Below are 24,286 nucleotides of genomic sequence, written 5' to 3' on the forward strand. Positions count from 1 at the left end.
GAATTGTCATGAACTGTTTTACTTTCAAAGGCGATATTCTTGAATTTAGTTGGGCTAGCCTAGCTGAATTAGTCAGTACTTCAAGAAAATATTCCAAGTTTATTTTAAACTTGATTTTATGTCTGTATATTAACTTCTGAATTATCAGGGGTATTGCTTTGTTGTGTCTGCAAACTCAACTAAAGGTAATACAGTGGTTAGTAAAGGTGTGGGTTATTCATTGTTGGTGTGTACTTTTGTGTTTGGAAAGTCACTAAGACTTTGTAGATGCTACAGGAAGAAGGGAATAGAAATGCAATAGAACTACCATCTTGATAATATGACTTAGCTACCAACCTTGTTACTCATTGACCAAAAAGTATATAGCATACAGAAGTAGATTATGTTAAGAGGAATAAGTGAAGGACTTACAGGGCAACCTATACAACAAAGCCTGATGCTTTCCGTTGTAACACACAGCTCTTAGCTGCTTATGAATTTGCCACATCTAGTTCTTTAAATTTACATTTTAAGCATCCAGTTTTTTCCTTAGCCTGTACTTAAAAATCAGAGCCAAAATAGCCCAGCTCTTTCTGAGAGTGAGGCCAGTGGAAAATACAGTAGCTTTCCTGGGCTCAATTCTGGTAACATTTTCTTTGGAAAGCTCTAGTGCCCTTGTGCTTCAGAGGATAGATTTGAAATTTGGCAGGAAGGTGCTATTTGCATTGTCTTGAAAATCTACCTAAATTTCGCCAAGTAACAAATCTTTGGAAAACTGCATTCCTCTGGAAAGAAATCTATTTTTATCAGCTTGATTCTAACATAAATTCTGTTCATCCTTGGTGTGGAGGTCGGTCAGACTTCCTCTGCTGTTGGAGTTGCAGTGGGGTTTAGCTGTTTCTTTGGGAGGTCTAGTCCACCCTGCAAACGTACAAACTCTTTCTCTTGTGTTCTCATGTTATTTGGTATTTTAACAGCAGTCTCCATTGTTGTTTGAGGCAGTTTGCTTTCCAGTTTGCTTCTGGATCCTGGTCTGCTGATTGTCCATACTGCATGCTGTTAGCTGGTTCCTGGGGTCTGAGTGAATCAGCTTGTTCTCCCTTTTATGACAATAATTCACTTTGGAGTCAGTTCTCAAGTGATAGCGTTGGAGGACCATGCCTAGTGGAGAAAGTAAAGTTTAGCGTGACCTCACCTATACTATTGCAGCAGGCCTTCACATTCAAGCCCATCACACACCTTCCTCCAGCAACCCAGGACATGAATGATATAATGCTGACATGTTCTTAAAATCCCCGCTCTGTGAAGCACACATCCCTCACGGTATAACTGTGAAAAATCACAGCTAAATAAGGGTTATGCCTTTCGGGCCACAGGTGTACCACCTGAGGACCACAAGTTCTCAAGCTTCCTTGTGGGACCCAGGCAGCCTGGAGGAGAAAGCAGCCCTTTCTGAAATTAGGAGGGTGGGGTTTCTCTGGAACTTTGGATGGAATCCGGAATTTCCAAGTGTAAACCCTTTTCTGTTTGGTACCTATCTGACCCTTGCTGATTAAAACCATCTTGTTGTTCTGGGGACCTTGTTGGCAATGGGCTGTAGAGCTGTATAAAGGGATAGGAGAGGACCCCATTAACGTAGTCTTTTTCTTCAGATCACTTTTCTTTAAACTGGGATGAAAGTTGTAATAAAAGAACAGAGTTTAACATGCAAAAGTTAGGAAGTGCCTGATATAAGTTAGCAACCTGGATTTGTCCCTTCTGTGCATCAATGCATCATGCTGTCGCTGCCTGCGGACAGGGCAAGGTACTGTGATCACAGAAGAGGCTGGGACTCCTGCCTTGCTTAATTTTGAAATTAGAAGGTGCTCTATGAATGAGGAAGAAAGGTAGGATGAAGAGAAAGGAATATTTTTTTTTTTTCCCTTGCAAAATTGGATTCTTTCTCTCCCATTTTTGTCACAAAAGCTGAGTGCAGTTTCAGGCGAGTCATTTAAATCAAATCTTTGACATGTGGTTGGAGCTTTTGTGTTCCTCTCTTTCTCTTTGCTCAGCCAGGGGTTCTCAAAACTGAAGCTGCATTTTCACGATCTGGTTAAGCTGACCTGAATGTGGGGCTGACGCTGCAAGGACATTTCGTCCGCTCCTGATTGCATGTTCTCACCGCTTTCTGGGGCTCGGTCTGGGGAACAGGTCAGGGACCCATTTGCCTGAGTAATTTTTTCCCTTTTTTGGGCCAGGTCAGTTTTGGAGATGAGCTAAACTGATCCTGTTCACTTGAGCAATTCATGGAAGTGTTAGCGCTTCCATAGGGGACAGTCAGAACTCATGGCCAGAGGACAGAAGGAAGCTGGAAAAGTTCCCTCTTGCTGGTAGCCAGCACTTCCACTGGCTTGAGCTGGTCGTGGAAGTGCATCTTGACATGCAAAGCTGCTGTGTATTCACAGCTGTGAATGAAGTTAATGGAAATTGTATTTCAAATGTGCTAAGTATTGTGAAAAAATAAGGTTTTAGCTGTATCAGTAGATATTCAAAAGTGGTAGGTAATGTTGACCTTAATCTTTTTGTCTTTTCTTTTTTTTTTTTTTAATTGGGCCTAAGGATGATCTTTCATTTTATTTGAGTGTTGAAAAATAAATTCTCTGTCACTTGCAAATACTTGTATGCTTGTGGTCAAGATACATAGAGATGAATCCACAAGGAAGCTGTTAATTCAGTAGGTTAAAATAGTATACATAAAAAGTACAAGGCCATGTACTGAGCAGCAAGGACTAAACTAATAACTGAACAGCAAGTGAAAATTGCACATTTGGTGCAATAAATGAAGCCAGAAGTCCAGGTCAAAATGCAGCATATGATCATAACACACATGCACATACACCAACTTAAAGCTGTACAACTCATCTTAATTTCTGCCTTTCTCCCTCTTTGTGATCATCTTTTGTTACTTTGCTGTTTTATTATTGTATTTGTGAGTAATGTTGATGTACAAAACCATTCTAAAATCTAGAGATTGTTTGAAAGCAGGACCCAAATGTGAACTCTTCTTAAAATAAAACTGTCTCTAGTTTTTTCTACTTTAAGAGAGTTTGTCAGATAGTAGGAGCATTATTATATATTATTTTTTGAGTTTCGCCTTTCACAGCATTGTGCATTGGAGTAAGGCTTCATTCATACTGTATTACAGGACTTGTATTTTGTACAAGCGATGTTTATTTTAGAAAGCATACAGGGTATTACCATTACACTCCTAAACCCATTAACAGTTCATACTTATTTGTGCATAATTTGGGCAAAGTCAACATAAGACCTTATCAACAAGTTTTAACTGTGTGCTGTCTGGCTCTGGAACAATTTTCGAGTTGCTCTTCGCTTTTTTGATTCAGTGACACAGAATTTTCATTTAAGAAGTAAAAGGACTGATGCTCCTTGGTTTTATTGTGTTACTTAGCCACTATATAAATGTTATTCATTGTGGTCTTTCTTCACTATTGTTAATTTTGAATGAATGAAAGTGGGTTTCATGTTCTTCATGTAATGTATTTTCATGAAGGCTAATAACTGGAACTGCCAAAGTAATGACTTAATGTCAAAACAGCTAAAAGTGAATAAAATACTTTCCTTTAGGGTTAGTGCAGGTAAAAGGGAATTTCCACATCTTCGGACAAGTAAAGCAAGTCATCTTCCCCAGCAGAAATCTTGGGCAGTCTCTATCCAGTGTTGTTATTTTCATTTAAAAGTTCCCTTTGTTAGGCTCTGTGCAGGCTGGTTCCCATTTCCATGGTGACCATGCCGACATGCAGACGGGACACAGACTGGATTCTCATCGGCGTAGCCATGTACTTGCATACCAACACATGTTATCTGCTTGGCTTAGGACATTTCCATTAGCAGTTTTAAAATACAGGACTTCTTTTTCATATCGTGATCTCTGGCCCTGTGATACTGCACTGTGTTAGGATTTCAGGCCCTGGATGGCGAGAGAAAGCAAGTTGATAAGCTTGTTTTTTGTGTAAAAAAAAAAAAAAAAAAAAAAAAAAAAAAAAAAAAAAATTGGCTGTACTGTTCCCATTCAAATTAGTCAAGGACATCAGAGAACTGTGTCAGCCTTGGTTTTCATTTCTGTTAAGAAAGATAACAGAGAAGGATTTTTATTTGTAAACCTTTAGCATGTATCTGTGCTAAATAGCTGTCCCCTTCTCAAGGCACCGATAAAAGGGTAATATAAATAAATGAATACGTTAACTGAGTGTGAGTGCATCCCTGCAAAGCAATATGCGATAATGTTCTTCCTGCTCATGCTGCACTCGTTTTCTGGAGGTGCAGAATACTAAAGTCTTGTAGTGGAGCCTAGGGAGCTAGCTCACACATAAGGTGTGTGAGCATTTCCATCGCTTCCAAATCAGGCTGGGAGTTCTGAATTACCAAATAAACTTAATATACTGAGTGCTAGTAATTGTTACTTTGAATTAGTCCCTGAATAGCATTTCAGGATCTTCAAAGGACTAAGTAGTTTTATTTTCTCTTGGAGATGCATATTCTTTAAAAAAATCTAGTAAGACTTGCATATTATTCAGGACTTAAAAGAGGAATTATACAGGCAAAGAAGTAAGATCAACACAGACTCTTTGAATGCAGGATGAGCAAAGACATTTTGTTCATAACAGAATGGCATCTGCATGGTTGAATGTCACACATGATGAATGTCACGGATTCTTTTGTCCTTTTTAAATTACTGGTAGACAGGGTGAAGGGCTTGGGAGTTATGCACAGCCCTGGTGGAACTCTCTTGCCTTATTCCTGATTTATTTTGCCCTTTGAATCCTGCTTCCAAGTTCATCATTCTTCCTTTATTTCATACAGGGTGTCTTTTTAATCACACAAATCTCCTTGGCTGATATGGTTGGTCATTTCTAAAGAACAGACAATGAAGAAATCTTGAGGAAAATTACTGTTAACAACACACTTCTGGAAGGGAGCGTATCACACAGTAGAAATACCTAAGGAAACAATAGAGTTTGAGGATGGGAGTAGTGGTGGGAAAAGATTGAATGAGGTTTTTACCTTTCATCTATCTACCAATCTATCTATCTGCCTGTCTAGCTATATCTCAAATATAAGTGACCCTTAAGCAAGAAAGCTGGCAGCAGTTGATGCTGTGTTAAGGCTGCAACACAAAGCTGTATGTAACGATAAGGCTGCGGATGCCCAGGCTGCCTGACCCACTGGATTACCCAGTAAATAACTACCTCAACCAACTGCAAGATCAGACTTCTTATCTGAATGAGGACTAGTTGACCGACGCTTGGCTCACGTGAGCTTAGTGCAGCAGTGGATGCCATTATGAGAAGCTGTGAACCCAGCACTTCTTGAGGGATGTGTTTGTGTCGTGCTCTATGCTGCCTGTAGTAAGCCAGCTGCCTGCAGGTAAACCGGCTGGGTTAGCTAGCAGGTTGTCTGCCTTTTCCACATACTCGGCAGTCACTTCTCGGTTCTTGTCACTGTTGTGTTCATGTCTCCCTTCAACTGCAAAAGCGCACCAGGTAAGAAATCGTACTTCATTAGATAATCTGCTAAAACAACAAATCAGTAATTTACCGGACTTTAAGCCTAAATTTACTCTTGGCTCATCCCATTCTCTTGGGTAAATGTCTGTGTAGGTGTCCAAATCAGGGCAGCCTGTGTCAAGCTTTAGTGGCCTGGTTTCTTAATAATAACAATAAGGAAAGTAAAACAGAAGAATCCTCTTGATAAACACCTGGCTGAAGCAGAAGCAAGTGAGGTATCTTGTCCCCAGACAACTGGTGTGTCCTAGGTGGTTACCAAATATCATTGCAGTGGAGGGTGTGTGACTCAAATGTTTTCTATGCCTGTATCCTTATTTGCATTTTCTATTTGAGGTGAAAGGTAATTGCTAGCTGAAGACAGGCAGAACATTTTATTAAATAGTTTTTCACTGATTCTGCTTTCTTAACTGTAAAGTCTAATAAGACAGTGAGTGCTCTAATAATGAACATGAGAGCAGTTTAATCCAGTATTTCTACTGTGTAGTGTAAAATTCAGTTATCTTTATATGCAGTACTTGAAATGCACATAGAACGGTTGGATTCATAGATAATTAAATTCAGATTTAGCTGAAATTTCTTAAATTAGAATTTAGCTAACCTTTCCTAAGTGGAAAAAATTTTAAGTGGCCTGACACTTCATCTAACCATGCTCACCAAATAGAGTTCCTATTTAAATATGCCTGAAATACATATAGGTCAAATCTAGAATAGCAGAAATGACTGAAAATGAAGTAACTCTCTTATTAAGATAGGCAGGACAATAAACAGAGGAAAAAATCCAGCAGCACTGCTTGGATAGTAGTCCTTTAGTAGCTGTGCTAATAATAGTTATCCATTGGACTCTAGCTAAATATCCTTTCATTTCACTGTCTCTTTTTTTTGTTTTTGTTTCTTTTCCAAACTGCCCAAAGCCGGTTCATCATATTGAACAGTAAAAAAATACTGTAAGAGTCTCTGGAGTTGTCTTTCTGAGAAGTTGATAGCTACAATAGACTTTGCTTCTCTGAAGACAAAAAGCAACTGTTCTGCTTTTGTGGAAGCAAGTATTATCTCCAGAAAACTCTTCTTAAATGTGCATGGCCCCTTCTCACTGACCCCCAAATGTACAATGGCTGCATTTTACGACAAAGATAACTTCTTTCCAAACTCTGACTAGAGATACAGCCTGTCACCCACCTAACCACAGGCATCTGGGTATACCAGAGTCTAGTCTGCAGGCTGAGGGCTGGGAGAGTGCATGCTGCAGCCCCACTTCACCTGAACCTGGTCCCTGTGCCCCGGACTGCAGAGTTGGGTGCCTTGGACTCAACAGAGACATTTAGCCGCTTTTAAAGTGCACAAAAAATATTTGCTTGCAAAGCAGGAAGGCTCCTGCAGTTAAGCCGTGGGTTGAGGGGAGTGTTTGAACTCCATCCTTCTCGGGCACCTGCATGAGGTGCCTCCTTCCCCTGAGGTCAAGGGTGGGGAAGAATTTTGGGAGGTAGGTGTCTAGTTCAGCTTTTTTTCAAGAACTAGCTGCCTGAGAAGTGATGGTAATAGTCACCTGGAAAATGTGGGCTTAATTCTCCCTTGAGGCTCACGGTGATGTAGACTCGCCTCTCAAAATTTTCCAGAAGTGTCTTTGCTACCAGGCAATAAAGTAGTTGGAGAAGCACTCTCTACCTCTGCTGTTGAAGCCAGGTCTTAGCTCATCCCAGGATGCATATTCGTGTTTCCAGGCAGGCAAGCAAAGACACATCTTGCCTGTGGCCTAACATTTGGGGCACTTCACTGAGAGGAGAGTCCTGAGTTGGCCCTTTTGGAGTGCTCATGCAATTCACATTTGGTAAATAGGCAGTGCATAAAAAGATGTTATTTCACTATTTACTTAAATCATTTAATTATTTAGAGCAGAAATTATTTAATCACGAAGCATTCATCACCTCTGGCCATGATATCAGAGTGGATCTACAGTGGGGTAGGATACCTTGCTCTTAGACAGATGTGCCTCTACACCGCAATCACGTTATAAATTTTTATGCAACTTTGTGCTATGATACCTAAGTGATACATAATTTGAAGTTCATTCTGGGTTAGGCAGCTACTGAAGTCTGGGCTTCCGGGATTGTTTTCCTCATTTTAATGAGCCCAAATTCTGCCTAGGTCCTATCTGGTGCCAGAATTGATCATTTCAATGTGCATTAAGGAGGAATTTCAGATGAGTGATTGGGGCCACCTACCTACCATTCAGGCTGCCAGGCCATGAGCTCCCATTGCAATCAGGGGAGAGAAATAGTTGTTAAGCTTGCCATAGGAAAACAAAAGTTCTGATAATTATAGCTCTTCCAACTATTGTATTATATATCCTGTGGTGCTTTGGAGGTTTTCTTCAGGAAGCTGATGTAGCAAACTTTTTACAGCTGAGGGCTGTTCTTGTTTCTGGGGTTGTCTGCGTATAGCGCAGAAAGCTGAGCTACTGGCTAGCTCTTGAGAAACTGAGAGGGAGGAACAGGGTCCTAAACACAGTGTCCTAAGTGGCATGGTGGCAAGGTTGTTCTCAAGCTACTGCAGTCCTCATGCTGCAGGCTGCAGAACTGGAGCAGGAGAAGGATCGATGGTGATGGCAGGTCTCTTGCCTTTTTCTAATTTAGCTTTTTCAGGTCACATTTAACAGTCATATAATATGATACAATACACTAATATGTTATAATACGCTTGAATTTTCATATAGCCTAGAGTGTGATATGGGTAGGGAAATACAGATGCCGTTGGTTGCTTTCCCATCTTCTTGATACCTGCATGCAAACATGCATTTTCTTCTGTACAAACATGTTTTCATAAGCAGCTGAGACGAGCAAATGTGGCAAATAGGGTATAGAGATAGTGGTCACATCAATTTCTGTGTGATGACATGCATTTCCTCTCTTACAGTCCTAATGTGGCTCATGCTTCTCTGACTATATTTGGAAATACTGCTGGTTTTATAAACAGGCAAACAACTGATAATGAGGACACAAGGGAAGAGAATTTGCTGGAGTGAAATGCCTCTTGAAAAGTCAGGTTTTATCACAGGGAAGCATGTGAAGGTTTTTTTTTATCATCATTACTTGTGAAGCCAGTGACTTAACTGCATATATAACATATATGTGTGTACAGTTTGTTAGCCTCATGTACTTTTAATCTCTTTGTGGTATTGCTGAGAACAAATTGTGGTACTCTAAGGGCAAAGTTAAAACAATCCTGCTTGTTGTGCCAAGATAAAAGAAAAACTGTAGGTCATATTAAAAAGATGCAATTTATGTGGATTTTCTGTAAAAACGTTTTTCCCTACTGAACTTAGTGATGGAAACATGCCAGGATATTAAATCTGAGTAGGCTTGAATACTTGCTGTCTTTATTAAAAACACGTAGGAAGTTGTCAGTCTTGCAGGAACTGCTCTTAAGCATTACTTTGGAATCAGTCCTTGTGTGTACAGTAGGTTGTTGAGATTTCTTAATTCCAGATGAAGAGGAGCTTATTTGTCTGCTCTGGGAGCCAAGGAGGGCAATGTGTGGGCCACAAATAAGGATTTACCAAGAGAAAGAAAAGTCTTTCAGAGTAAGTAATGCAGTCATGGGTAAATTTAATTAGATCTCTTACTTTGCAGCAGTGCCAGAACAGTAAACTAGACAGCACCTAGCCATGTTATCCCAATCTCTCCAGTTTCTCATTCACAATTTATGTGTCGTATCATGTTTGGGTTGCTTTTGTAGCAGGTTATTGGTAACTCTTCAGTGCAGCTTCTTGGATCATAAGCAGTTGTAACTGAAAGGCAGTGACTCAGGTTTTCACGCACCCAGAGGCTTTGAGGCTGGAAGCTGACCTACTTCCAGGAAGAAGCAGTTAGCCAGCTAAGCTAAGAAAACTTGTTGGAGGGAGGGAGGGAGGGAAGAGGGGAGGAAAAGGGCGGGAGGGAGGATTTATTACTCAATGAGGCTTTGTTTTTCTTTTCTTCTGGGTGTTTTGATTTGGGGTGGGTTTTTGTGGCCTATAATTTATTTCTGCACTAAACTTTATAATCTTCGTTAATTATTAAACAGTTTGAGATATTGTAGCTGATGTGAGGAAAACATTGGTCTCAAGATAAAAGAAGGTAAACCAGATGAAGCAGTGGAATGAAGACTTGCCTTTTAAGGCTTCTGTAAACATAATGAAATATCAACAAAGTAATTGAAGTGAGGATTATAAAATATTCCGACTTTTAGTACAAAAAATCCAGTGTCTTGCCAGTTGCGTTCTTTGCCCCTTTTGATTCCTGTCAGAGATTCATGTTGTCTTGATTTAGAAGGTTGTTCTCAATAAGAAATCTGTTCCATTTAAAATAAAAACAGATTAACTGTGATTAGAAAACTGCTGTTTCAATGCATGAGCTGAAGATACCTACTTGCCATTATGAGTATATACGGATGAGGTTGTGCATATTGAAGAAAAAATTAGAAAAAATAGAGAAGTAAATATACAGAAGAAGACTAATGAGAAAATATTTATGACTTACATTGACTATATTTGGTAGAGGTTAATGTACTTTTCCAAATTGAGTTATAAGTAGTCTTCTATTTTCCCTGCATTAAGTGGGTTGGATTCCACATAGCCCTGACTGAGTATACTAAAGATATAGCAAAAAGGTATTTTATATTTATATTCATTTACAGAAAAGCCCCAAACGGTGCAACCAATATAGAATTACTTGTTTTACATGAAAGGATCTTGATTTGATGTGATTACCTGTGCATGCACACAATGCATGTACCAATACAGTAAAGTGGATCAGGCTGAAGACTAATACATTAGCAAAAGAAAAAAAAAAAAGTGTTTCCTTTTTTGGTGGCAGATTTGCTCCCTGAACAAGCTCATTGCAGTGAGAATTGCTCTGTGGCTTCTGAAACCCACAAAGAAGAGCATCTGCACTGTAATTCAATAGAATAAAGTAACTGCATGCTGCCTGTTTTGTTCTTCATGTATTCACAGTCTTGTCAAGAAAACATTCAAAGCACAATGTATTATGAAAGCTGTTCAAATTATGGGTTGTTTGTTCTGTAAGAATAGTTGACTAATTCCATTTGGATTATTGCTCTGATAACATATTCTGAATAATAAGGGAGTAACTTTACTCTTAAACCAAAATGTTGTTGCCTTCTAATAAAAAGCAGTAAAGTAACACTAAATATATTTAATATGAAGCAAATACTACTTGACTGCCCTCTTTCATAACTTATTACTTTCCTTTCCTGCCTTCATTCCACCTGCTGCCTAATATTTCAAGGACAGTAGGTGATTATATTGTGAACGGTATCTGTAGGTGCCTGTACCCCCTTACTAACTTTGGAACCTGTGAGCCCGTTTCAACAAATTTTTGCAGACGTATGAAAAAAATAACCATTTGGGTATTGGAGTGAGACAAAAGTGCTTTTACAAGTTCCCTGACAACTAAGGACATCCACTGTGACCTTGCACAGTACGAAACACCAGAAAATCCACACCAAAGAGAGCTCTTAGAAATACTTCAGTCATGGAGAAAGCTTGAATCAGAGTGTGCAGTCTGCTGTGAGACAAAGCCAGCGGAAAGCAAGAGTTATGAGTTCTCTCATCCCTTCCGCCCCTTTTTTTTCTCTGCCCCCAGCAGGGTCTGACAGGCTTCAGGGCCCTGCCAATGTGTGTTCTTTGGAGGAAGAAATCTTTGAGACCAAGCGAAAATTTTTCATTGTGGAATTTGTAGTGCCTCTCTTGGAGCAGATTAACATAAAGGGCAAAGTAAAGCCCTCTTCTCGAAAGAATAGATACTGTAAAAAATGGTAGACTGAGCAATTAAGGCAACGTAGGCTGTACACATCTTACTGGCTGCCAATCTATGAAACTGCTTCAGGAAGCAGACAATAATCCAGTGGGATTTTTTAAAATATTTTTTTCCAAAACAGTTAATGGACTAAAAAAACCCATGCAAGAATGCATGTAGTACTGTCCTGGTTTTACCATAATGCCAGGTCGTGGCCTTGCTCTTTAGTGACTATATGCTTACCCTTTCCATCCCCAAATCCCCCAGCATGCTGATGACTTTGGGTTTGGGTTTGTCAGGGTCTGCTGCCCTGTTGGATGTGGCAGAAGGGGCAGCAGTTGTAGCTGTGGCTGTGCTACCAAGCAGAGGGGAGCTGCCAACAGGGGCTCTTTCTGTTCCCTCTCCTGGCATCGTTACTGGCGTGAATGCTCACTCACGAAGACAAATGGTCACTTAGTTGAATTATAAAGCGAACTTTTTCTGTTTTATAGCTGATAGTTGTTTCAAGAAGCGAACACCGTACTGTTAAGGAAAAAAAGGTGATGAAGTTTCCTTCATTGTAAAGTTTATTACTGGCAGGGTTAATACCAGATAAATTTAAAACTAATGCTTAGTGTGAGGTGAATCCTTATGGACTCAGTGGTTGAATTCTATCATGTTGTCTTTTTTCTTTATACTGTGATTGCTAGACCTGTTTTATGCAAGCTGTATATAAATGATGGCAGCAGTGAATGCCCCAGTTTGACTGGATGTTTTAATGAGAGCTGAGACTTGGCATAACTAAGTCTGTATGATTATGGGATTCTGTCATGCTGCTGTCTTAAATTGGAGCATCACCTTTGCAATGTAATATAAAGTGATTGAAAATTCAGTTTTACTATTTAGACTGAAACCAAAATGACACATTTATTATGACACATCACACAAAATGCAGACTAATATTTTTAGTATATTTATTAAACTTTTATAAACTTATTTCACAAACGAATTAATCAAATACACAAAATCTGATTTAATTTTTTCTCATCCAATTAAACAGTTTTTTGTTATACTGATTAATCTGAATAAGGAGTCACAATCGGAGAACTATTATAATCATGGCATTGAATGATTGATTACCCAGCAGACTTTTTCTGCTTGCTCACTTTAAGCTGTGAGCTTTGCTTATAAAATCAAAACAATTATTAACTGGGTGTACCTAATATGAGGTATTACTTCAATAAACTTGCTTCAGCTTGTACTTCAACGGCAGCAAATAGAAGGCGTTATAGCCATCATTAGACATGTCATTTATAGTTATGGAAGAATTCTCACACGTTGAGGCTTAGAGGTGCACAGTCAGAACATGTATTATATTTCGACCTGCTAGGAGCAAGAAAATGGTGGTGCAGAAGTATAAAAGCAGCTGTACTCCTACACTGCAGCTCCTGTGGTATACACTGCAATAATGCAGTTGCTGAAATATGGGAATTCCTAGAAAAAAAACACCATGCAAAGAAATACTTGAGTTTATTGGAAAGCTTACAGTTCCTTTTATCCCATTAAGGATTTTTTTCTAACTGTTCTTGTCTGAAGCTTTATGTTGGGAGCTACTCTGCTTAGTGAAGCTGTCCTCTTTCAGCCAAAGTGCCCAAGCCCCCCTACCCAGTCAGTCAAGAGGAACTGCTGCTTTTGAAGTCTTCAGAGGGGCCTTCAGAAGTTTTAGGCTTGTATCTGGCTTCATTTGTTCCATGCAGTCTGTTTATTTGACTGTAAATAAAGTGCCATTTAGAGACAAAAGTTAGGAAGTGGATTTTTACTTGCCCGACTAATCTCTCATCATGATTGTTAGGTCACAAAGTAGAAGTCTGTCACCAAAAGCTATTAAAATCTAGATAGTGAACTAGTTTTCTTTATTTCAAGATTCTTAAATTATCAAAGTTCATTGCCTGAAGGCAGCAACAGATACTGAGTCTTTCCAGCCTGGAATATACAGTACTTTGAACCTAGATGCTCCAATGATTGGCACCCTTTTAATGCATAAAGAGACCCTCTTATTCTGGCACAGGCTTAAAATAGGTTTGAAGCAAACTTAGCATTTTGTCTTTTTTTGGCTACAAATGCTTGAATTTCTTGTTCTGAATACTGTATTTAGATAGATGTACAAAATGGATAAAAGATGTCCTTCTACTGTAAGTACTATATAAGATGGAGGAAAATGGCAGGAAAATGCCTAATATATTATTGCAAGTATATACTTGCTACGCCCAAATCAAGTAAGATTTGTGTGGAGTAGATCTAAAAATCAGAAGCCTGCTAATGATTATAAAAATGTGGAATTTAACGTGTCTGTGATTGAAATAATGCTGAAACTGTGGTTCACTTGATAATGTTCATGGTGAGTGAGTGTATTTGCCAGCTTTTCTACTTTGATTTTGCAAAACACTCATGAGTGAGAGGCAAAGATGATCCATAAGAATATTGTAGATGACAGCATATCTTCAGAGGCAGGGTTTTCTTTTTTGCTCTTTTCTTTTCACCATCCTTGGCTGGCTGCCTGGCCAGAAAGTGAGGATGATAGAGGCAGTTTTGAGAAGATACCTGTCCTCTCGCAGATACTTTTCCTATTATTCCAGGTAGAAATTCTTGCCCTCAAAGAGCAGTGCTCTAATGCTGCAGTAGTGCAAATGATTAAAAAGAGTACAATCAAGCCCCAGTGGTAAATGGGAAGGATGGATAAAGTGGTTCAGTGAGGAGATGGGATGGGAGGCTGAGGAGAAAAAAAGAGCATTGCTCCCATAAACCATGATGAGGCCCAGAGGAATCACAAGGAGCTGAAGCATCCCCAAGCTGGGCCAGGCAGTGTCTTTGCTTCTTGGAATCAGCCACCATCCTGGAGAAGGCAGGACCACAAAGCAGCCCTGGAAAGTCCAGGGAGGGATGCTGCAGCAGCAGTGGGAGGGCGGGGAGGGGGTGGACAGGCAACGCATAACCCAGTGTGTGTTGTGTTGACCCCCATCTGACTTGTCACAGCGCCCTAGGGGAATTCAAACCAGCACGGGGACTTCTCTTCAGGCTGTTGGCTGTGACGTGGTCTGATTAGTTTTATTTAGTTCTGGAAATTTTTGCCTTGGCTGTAGCATTTAATAAAACTCTCACCTTGGACACAGTTCAGAAGATCTTCCATGCGTTTGCACCGAAGTTGACCAGTGCATCTAGACAGAAGGCATTTAGCAAAGAGTTTTTCTCTAGATGTCATTGGATTTGGAGTCAGACTGGAAATGTTTATCATTCTAGAATACTTTTGGCTCTTCATTCAAAAGCCAGGGTTTATTTCAATGTGCACCATATAACTTGGAGAGTTATTCTTGTTCTGTATTTACATGCAGGATGGCATTGCAGTATAGTCTTCTGTGGCCTCTGAGAATGGGGCACTGCTAAATTGTGCTTGATTTCTGACCAAGTGTAATATAATTTGAGAACAACAGACCCAAAAATAAACCTAGGATGTGACGTGAGCAAAATACTTTGATAAAATGCAAATTTATTACATCACGAAAGAATTACTGGCAATAGTTGATATCTGTCTCGGCTCCTCTTTTTCCCTTTCCCCAAAACCCAGACATGAACTATGAACATATGTGGTTGTGTTTAGTGTTAAAAATATTGCAAAACACAGTGATATGTCTGTACACATTCTCTTCTCCAGTCTTAAATAACATGACTCAGGAAATATATTTATCTCTAAGGATGTTTCTCAAGGAACTATAATTTAGCAAAGGGTGATTTCTTGCTTTCCAGAGGCCAGCTGTAGATAGTGGTTGTTTGAAATAACTAATATATGATTTCCTGTTTTGAATTTGTGGTAAAAAAGTAGTAACTTGTGTGACTTCTGTTTAGTCTTCTGCTAGAAATGTTTGTGTTTTCTATTCTGTGGGTGAAGGTATAAAATTCACTGAAACTTTTTACATGTTGTGAACTTTGCCTGCAAACCTGTGGTTTAATGTTCTCACTATGATGTTATTATTGTTAGTACTGTTACAGCTATGCTACTGTGATGGGCTGTTTTATGCTGATAAAATCCCTGTTAATGTCTCTTCCAAAGCTGGTTTTGGGACCTGGAAGAGAGTGATATTGACAATGAGCTTTGTGCCCATCAAAACTAGAGAAACGCTTAGAATTTAAGCTTATATTTTTAAGATGCCAAAGATCGGCACATCTCTCCTTAAAGGGTCGCTGTTTTAAGGGATTATCATAAAGGCTGCCACTTTACTACACAATGACTCATACTAAATAACTATGGTGAGGCATATTTTGTGTGTAAAGCAGATAAAACTCATTCTGTCTGGGCACACAGGAAGGGAGGGGAAACGAGAGGTGTTGTTTAACCCATGAGCAACTCCATGAACCTGCCTCACCTGGGAACCTTGGGCAGTAACTGCACAGTGCAACCACAGGTCACAATTTCTTCCATCGCTGCCATTTTTGCAGGGTTGTCAGGAGCCCTAAGGTGTTCCTCAGCTGTGCTGTAGCTTGTTCCTGGCATCCCACCGTTGTCTCAGTCCTTCCACCTCCAAGCTGGAGGAAGAGTTATCTACTCCTGGCTGTTAGGGGACTCTGGCCCTTCTTCTGCAGCTTCTGTAGTGGACATTCTTGTAGATGTCCGCCTACAGCTCTTGATCAGAAAAATCAGGTCCCTTATGAATGAGGAGTGGGCCCCCATGCCCTGCAAACTTGTGACACTTAGGACCTTGTCCCTGGCCCACACTACCAGTTCCTCCCAAAATGGCATGGAGTGACATACCCTTACTCCTAGGTACGCAAGTGCCCAAGGAAAAGCAATTAATACCATAACCACAGCAAACTGGAGTTTCAGTGTTAAGTGTCATGATTTATTAATGCAGTTCTATCTTGCATGTTTGTATTTCTAAGTTTTCCTGTTTGGACAACTGTTCAGACTGTTTGGACTGAAAACGAAGGTTTCTGGCATGATAATGAAATGACTCAAAAATGTAGGTTTTCTGATGCAGTAGATAATCTGATTTTTGTTCCAGTGCTTGAAACATTAGGTTGGAGGTAGGCACTAGAATACAAACAGCATTAGCAGTTACAGTCAGCACATTTGCATTTTAATGAAAACTGGCTGGCTGGCTGGGTCCAAAGGGTTGTGGTGAATGGAGTTAAATCCAGTTGGTGGCAGGTCACAAGTGGTGTTCCCCAGGGCTTGGTGTTGGGCCCCGTTCTGTTTAATATCTTCATCAATGATCTGGATGAGGGGATCGAGTGCTCCCTCAGTAAGTTTACAGATGACACCAACTTGGGCGGGAGTGTTGATCTGCTCGAGGGTAGGGAGGCTCTACAGAGGGATCTGGATAAGCTGGATCGATGGCCTGAGGTCAGTTGTGTGAGGTTCAACAAGGCCAAGTGCCGGGTCCTGCACTTGGGTCACAACAGCCCCATGCAGCGCTACAGGCTTGGGGAAGAGTGGCTGGAAAGCTGCCCGGCAGAGAGAGACCTGGGGGTGCTGGTTGACAGCCGGCTGAATATGAGCCAGCAGTGTGCCCAGGTGGCCAAGAAGGCCAACGGCATCCTGGCCTGCATCAGAAATGGTGTGGCCAGCAGGAGCAGGGAGGTGATTGTTCCCCTGTACTGGGCACTGGTGAGGCCGCACCTCGAGTCCTGTGTTCAGTTCTGGGCCCCTCACTGCAGGAAAGACATGGAGGTGCTGGAGCGTGTCCAGAGAAGGGCAACCAAGCTGGTGAGGGGCCTGGAGCACAAGTCTTGTGAGGAGTGGCTGAGGGAGCTGGGGCTGTTTACTCTAGAGAAGAGGAGGCTGAGGGGAGACCTTATCGCTCTCCACAACTACCTGAAGGGGGGTTGTAGCGAGCTGGGTGCTGGTCTCTTCTCTCAGTAACAAGCAATAGGACAGGAGGAAACATCCTGAAATTGAGCCAGGGGAGGTTTAGATTGGATATTATGAAAAGTTTCTTCACTTGAAAGGGTTGTCAAGCATTAAGCCAGGCTGCCCAGGGAAGTGGTGGAGTCACCATCCCTGGAGGTATTTAAAAGATGTGTAGAGGTGGCACTTAGGGACATGGTTTGGTGGTGGGCTTGGCAGTGCTAGGTTAACGGCTGGACTTGGTGATCCTAAAGGTCTTTTCCAACCTAAATGATTCTATGATCCTATGATTCTAATGTACCTCAGCAGGCCGTTGATGTGTTTGCCCTTAAGGTGAGGGAGGATAACAGACCTCTGAATCATACTTCTTGCCTCCCTTCAGCTAAAACATTCCCATTAGTAATGCTGCAACTTTTGTTAAGGCAAACTGTGAATGAGTCATTGATCCCTGCTCACAATATTGTAACATGTAAAGAGTGCTAGACAGGCATTACACATGGGCAGATGGGTACTGTAGGGAAAAGGGTGGTTTTTTTCTTGCACATGTCAAAGGGTACGTTTTATTTTCTTCTGTTGTGGGAGCTGGCACAGATTAAGAGCCTTTTTCACTGGGATCAAAATTCTTCTTTAATTGCTTCTGTGATAATCATAATCTTTCTGCTAACAGGCATTCTTCATAACTGCGGTGAAGCCTACAATGTTGGGCTCCTAGAAGCAAAAATATTTTCTGGTCCATCAAGAGAGCAGTTTGGATATGCAGTTCAACAGTTTATAAATGAACAAGGCAAATGGTAAGCAGTTTGAACACCTTGTTATATGTATAGTTAAAAGCTTAAGGAAAAAATGTTGCAACTCAGTTTTCTTTTATAATTCCACATTTTATTTAAATGCATTCCAGTTAATTCCTTTTTATATTAGAGTTATCTTTTTATGAATAAATACTTGCATTATTAAAACAAAGGTTGAAATACTCTAAAGATGTATGCATGTGAAGCTTCAGGCTTTTTTCCGTTACACAATGCAATCTGAGGTCTTTCTCTTAATCTTTTACTTTCATCTCCAATACACCAGTTTCCTCAGACTCACAATTTCTGTAGAATTTTAACTCTCATTTCATTCCTTCGTGTACCAATAGCATCTTTGTTACACATTACATATATGTGGGATATTTTTCCATTTTCACATTGTTGAGGCTAAAACAAATGATTAGGGCTGGGAAGTTCTAATTATTAATATTAAAATGAAGTGAACTTAAATTTATATAATTTTGTGTCTGATGCAGTGTTAAGTGTTCACTTCTCAAAGGACAGCGTATTTGGATGTAATAGTAACACAATCCTAGCAAAGGCCTTGTGTCTGCTGCATCTCTTCAGCCATAAAATTTGATGTGAAATCCACTGTTGCCACAACATTGGGCTTGATGAGTAATTAGTAAAATATTTTTTCTAGTAATGTTGGTTTCAGAAAGAACCAGAGTAAGCCCCCTTAGTGGAAGACACATTGTTTCCTCTTCTGCAGCCTCAGCAACCACAAAGCTTAAGGTGTCTTTCATGGCAAGGACTATATGTCTATAAATAATTCAGTGGCACTCAACTACTTTAAGTGATTATTTGTCTATATATGGCTTTAAGTCTATGGGGGAAAGTCACACGGGTTGTATGTATTATCATAAGCGGAGACATTTTAGATGTGTCATTCTCCATAGATTGAAACAGTGTCAGAACTAAAATAGCCACAAACTGGCATGTTTAATTGATGATGGACGGATAGTAAGTAACTGAACTTTTTTCAGTAAAAAGAAAGTAAGATGTCAAAATCTGAAAGCCATGGAAATGCATATGAAAATGTATTTTACAGTTAAAGTTTGGAAAAGCCCATACAAAAATACTGAGGTAGCTGAAGCATTTATGCATAGCCCTGCGCAGAGATACAGTGCAGTTGCAATTGGTTGCATGTGCAAAGATGTGAGACTACCTAGATGTCACTGCATCTCCAGTGTTGCTGTGTTTACCACCAGTGACCAGGAGGCAAAGCAAGAGGAGAGCAGAGCTGTATCCTCTGAACTAAGAGCTCAGCATTTCCTCTCCCTCTGTTGGGTAGGCTCCCAACTTACACCCACTCCTCGCCTGATGTTGTGGTGTCTTCTCACTGCGTTTCTGCCTGCTTTAATTATGTGTTTAGTCACCCATAGATCAGAGCTCTCTTTTTTTAAAACTTCTGTGTGAAGTCATTGAAAGATAACAAGAATGTCTGCCTGAAGTGAATTGAATGCTTTGGCTCATACATGGAGAAATTATGTCCTGTTTTTTATCCTTCTTGTTAGGTTTTCTACAAGCTTGCAACAGGAATGCTAGGTTCAAGACTCACCCAAGCTATTTATGTTTTATATTTCCCTGTTTTATTTTTAATTCTGATATAAAAACTCCCCCACTACCACTTTCTTGGATAATGTGTGGTGGAGTTTGGGAGAGGAAGTAACTTTGGACTAACATTTCCTGTCTTCTCCCAACTATATGAATAATATGAATCTGGGAAACTTTTATGTAGATAGGCACATCATCATTTGTTCATTCACAGAGTGTCTGACCATAGCTCCAAAAGTCAGGGGAATTTTATCAGCTCTTGTTCTAGTAACCATGACCTGTTAGAGACTCTTCAGTGAAGAAAAGCTCTTTTCAGTCTCCCTCAAGAAATCATTAGACAGGATTAAAAAAAAAGCCATGGTTTACTCTCTTGTTCTCTTCATTGCTAGGCTATTTTGTTTTTCTTGGGACAATAAAGCTTTTTTTTGTGTGCAATATTTAAAAAAAAAACCCACAATACTCAAGCTGTTCAGCAGAGTTGCTTTCTCCTATAAGCAACACACAGGCTGCAGTCCATGTTCAAAGCGCTTGTCGCTATGGCTGAACCAGGAGTGAGATGAACAGTCCGAGCTTTGCGTAAGATCACGGTGCTGCTTTCTGTCAGAGGCGAGCATTTATCACCATATGCTTTTATGAAAAGACCATCGTTGTGCAGCAAGAATGTGATGCACTTGAAAACTCTGTTCAGGCACAGTGGGGCTGCTCACTACATCAAATGCTGCTGGGGTGGCACATCTCTCCAAGGGAGAGGTTATCCAGAATCTGAGATCAACCTGAAATTTCATCACTTCCTAGGCTTTGCTTCTGTTAATGAAATCCCATGGTGCTATATTAAATAAAGCTTTAAAAATCCTCCTGTATACTCTCAAAGAGCAGAAAGGAGAGATACAGAAAAAACAGCAGATGCTAGTTATATTATTCAGCTGTATTTCTGTGAGATACATCTCCTGAGGTAATAAGGGCTATAGAAAATTATAAAAAGAGGAGATTTTTTGTAGAATTGGGACTGCATGTAGCAGTATGTTATCACTTTTGCTTGGAGATGAGTTCAGAGAGAAGAGGGAAGGCAGTCCAACCAGGAGTGCAGGGCTATAGAGGGGGCTGGTACGTGTTGGGAAGCTGTGACACAAACCAGCGAGGGAGCCCTTTTTGTGTAGAGTCAGATGATCCAGGATAATTGGACACTAGTCTGCTGGGCATTCATGGCATGTGGTGCTCGTAAATAAGGACAAACTTGCAAGTCAAGCACAGCTCAAGCTTTTCATGGTGGCTGGTGGGAATTTCAAAACAGGAGCTCTTTAATGAACTCAAGGGAAATTGTGAACATGAAAGAAACTCATCAATTAGGAAAGTTTAGGCAGTCCACCACACAAGTAATTAGCCACAACAGACACATCATTCAGTTTATGCTCTGGTTCTCCCTGTCATGAGATCGTCTGTTTTTGAACCTTAAAGTGAGATCAAATTCTCTGTTATTTTATAAATATAATCTTTTAGAAAGACTGATTGTACCACATCAAGTTTGTCTTGAATGTGCATGCTCTGAACAGCAGCTGATAGTACATTCTGCAAAGATAATAGTACTTACTCCATGATGAGATTTGGGTTTATGTCTGTCTTGGGTGAGGAAGATTGAATAGCTGTGTATAGCTGTTAAAATGCTTTTTCCTACCCATATGTGTCTTCAGCCTGTGGATACAGTCTGCTTATGAGGTACTGTTTGGTATCCAGTTGTAGCCACCCTGCTCAGTTGTGTCTGCGTGCTTAGGATTTGGAATTTTTGAATTTTGTTTTGGAATTTATATTGCGGGATTTTTCTTCTTTAAAATACTTTGTTTCATTCCATATAATGTCAATAATGACACTTCAATATGCACTGCCCTTACTGATGCATCATACAATCATTGCACTACTAAATAGTTCTAAAAATCATTGCATACTGCTCACTAGTCATCAAAGCCCAGCAACCTTTCTCCTGAGGTGGTGTGTTGCCTCTTCAGACCAATAAGTTATTTTGCCAAAAAGACATATTTCTGTAGCAACTTTTGTTGAAATCAATACATTTTTAAAGCCTTTTGATTTTAATGAGGAGGGTAATTTCTGCCAACTTTTTTTTTTTTTTTTTTAACAAAATGCTGCCATTGTTACAGTTCCTTCTTTTCAGTGCCAGCACCACTGCTAATGTTGATTTCTTTGCCCAGCTTTTGCTTCCCCCAACTGCATGCCCTACAGTTTGCCTTTTTCCTTCTTGGAGAAGCAGCCTGGCTTCTGTCTTCTAGACCTTTTGTCAGTCAAACTCTCTTGCCATTGCTCACTGTGGTTTTTGGAGTTTTGAGGCTTTTGTTCAAAGGATTGAAAGTTTTAGGTAGTGACAAAGTGTTTTAGGGTGTGCAGAGAAGCATCTATGAGAGTGAAGTGTTTTCTGGTCTTCATACCTTCATTCATCACTTCCTGTAATTTTAGGGAAAAGGGCCACATGATTTAAGAGGTCCTTTCTACTTTAATTTTCCTATTTCCTATTAGCCATCTTTGTGTTTAAAAAAAAACACACTAAAGAGCAAATGCATGAAAAGAAGAAGAAAAAAAAAAGAAACCAGAAAATATAAAATGTGCTCTGGCAACAGCTGGGAATTCAGCCCTTCGCCATGAATTCTGATATTGTTTTCTGCTACATCACACTTTGCCAGTTACTAGCTTTGTCATGGTGTAATTTCACAGAAATAATTCCTGTTACACTTTGATCTGCCACTCCTGCAGCCTGTGTGGTATGGCATTGCCACTGAACTTTGTTTGACTTCATGTAGTTCTATTGCTTTGTATACAGTGTTGGAGACTGATTAAAGAGCTGAATAATAAAATCAGTGGCAATATTACATGCCAATCACTATAGTATTGTGTAAAGGCAGTCTACAATGACACATAAGGAAGTTTTGTAAAAATAAATATTTAAGTCATGGCTGAAAAAGACCCTTAATTAATACACTATATATGATAGTACTCATTTCTTGCTTTTTTTCCTGATACCTTCTGTTTCACTCTGGTTCATGTGCATCCTGTTTAATCATAGTAGAAAATAATTTTGTGGTTAGCAGGATGCTAGCCAGATACTCTCTTGGTTTCTTCAATTCTGATGCTTCAGAAAGATACACATGCATTTTCCCAGAGTAGTATTGTGTAACTCTCTACTGTAATGGTTTATGTTAATTTTCAAATGCAAGTAGGACCTGCTGATTTCTAATATAGATTAAGGCTAATATTAAGCTTAAGTAAAGCTCAGGGTACAAGAGAAAGAATAACTAAGTTATTTCCTAGGACGTTTAAGGTTGACAATTAAAGGTAGAGGGCTAGGCTTGGCAGAAATTGGTCAATAACTTTTTTTCAGGAGTGTATTGATAGCAGGTTAGACTAGTTAAGTCAAATAAGTGAAGGGGTTTAATAGCTCTGTTCATTTCTGAAAATCACCGTGTTGGTAATAGTCAGTTCTAAGTGTTAAATTCTGTGTATGGAGTGGCATTTTTTGGCCTACAGCATAGTTAACGTCATTGAGATTTGTGGACCCTGCAAATCTACAAGGAGAGCTAATACAGCAGGCGGGGAAGGTAGTCTAATAACTTCCAGTAAAGTATGAGGAGTGCAAGCTAAACGAAGGACAAAATTAAGTTTGCTTTGGGCACAGTTGGCATAGATTTAGATCTGGGTTTAAAATTAGAAGAGTTTGTCTTTTTTGGCTTACATTTTTCTGTTTGTACCATGCAACAGCTACAAGGTTAGTTTATGGGTAGCAAAAGTAAAATACAGTTGTGAATCTTAAGTTCTAGAAGTGAATTGGGTATAAAGAGTGATGATTCCTTGGTATAAATAGATGTTTGGGTTGGAATTAATGTTGAGGTTGGGGAAAATAGGAGTTTCAGAGCCCACGTGACTGCTGAGCAGCATAAAGCCCATGGAGTGAGCACAAAGAGGCATGTGCCTATAGGGTGCCTCTAGGGAGAGAATTGCATTTTCTAAACTCTGTGGACGGTGTTTGTCTTTAGTTTATGCCAATAGCAAGGGCGAGGGTTGGAGATAGGCTTGGAATTAGGCTTTGATTTGGGGACAGCTAGCGCTCAAGCATGCTTCTCCTCTTCCACCTCTTGCTCTCACTCTGTTCATGAGTGAAACTATTTGCTTTGGGCTTCAGGATAACCCATGGCTGCAGAGCAATGCTAGTGTGGTGCAGAGATTTACAGCAAGTTTCATGACCAGAGTGGTGCAGGGGTATTTCCGAGATCCGTTAAGGTCATTCTTTGAACAGTAGCTGTCCTCCTGCAGGGACTCTGAAATACATTTGCCTTCTGGGAAACTTAGAAAAAACATACAAATATTTATAAATGTACACAGTGCAATATTTAGCTTGACAGTTAATGCTGAAAAGCTGTTCCAGTTTCAGATATTGCACATGCAGTGCTGCCATCCTTTTTAAAACTGTTTTGTGTTTCCATGAAAACTGTTAGCCCTTTCTCTCTCCCAGTTAGCATTTTATAACTGTAAATAACTCTGTAGTATCTAACAAGGGGGGAGACTGTAACACCATGTCTTACTCCTGTTGATCACTATTGACTGGCTCCAGCCCTCTGTGTCACTACAAACGTTTGCAGGTTTTATCATCATTTGGCACATGACCGATGGAGTAGTTTCTCCTGATGTCTGGTTATTTGGTCCTGAGCTATG

At 40.0% G+C, this 24,286-nt stretch overlaps 1 protein-coding gene across 1 annotated transcript in view; it reads left to right on the forward strand.

Moving 5' to 3' along the window:
- ITGA2 (integrin subunit alpha 2) overlaps positions 1 to 24,286 on the forward strand; it is a 70,330-nt gene that overhangs the window by 1,797 nt on the left and 44,247 nt on the right. Inside the window, exon 2 of the mRNA XM_069776302.1 lies at positions 17,881 to 18,004. Within this exon, the coding sequence (XP_069632403.1) occupies positions 17,881 to 18,004 (124 nt within the window). The remainder of the gene's footprint in view (positions 1 to 17,880; positions 18,005 to 24,286) is intronic.

The sequence above is a fragment of the Haliaeetus albicilla genome, chromosome Z (genome assembly GCF_947461875.1).
Source record: "Haliaeetus albicilla chromosome Z, bHalAlb1.1, whole genome shotgun sequence".
Lineage (NCBI taxonomy): Eukaryota > Metazoa > Chordata > Aves > Accipitriformes > Accipitridae > Haliaeetus > Haliaeetus albicilla.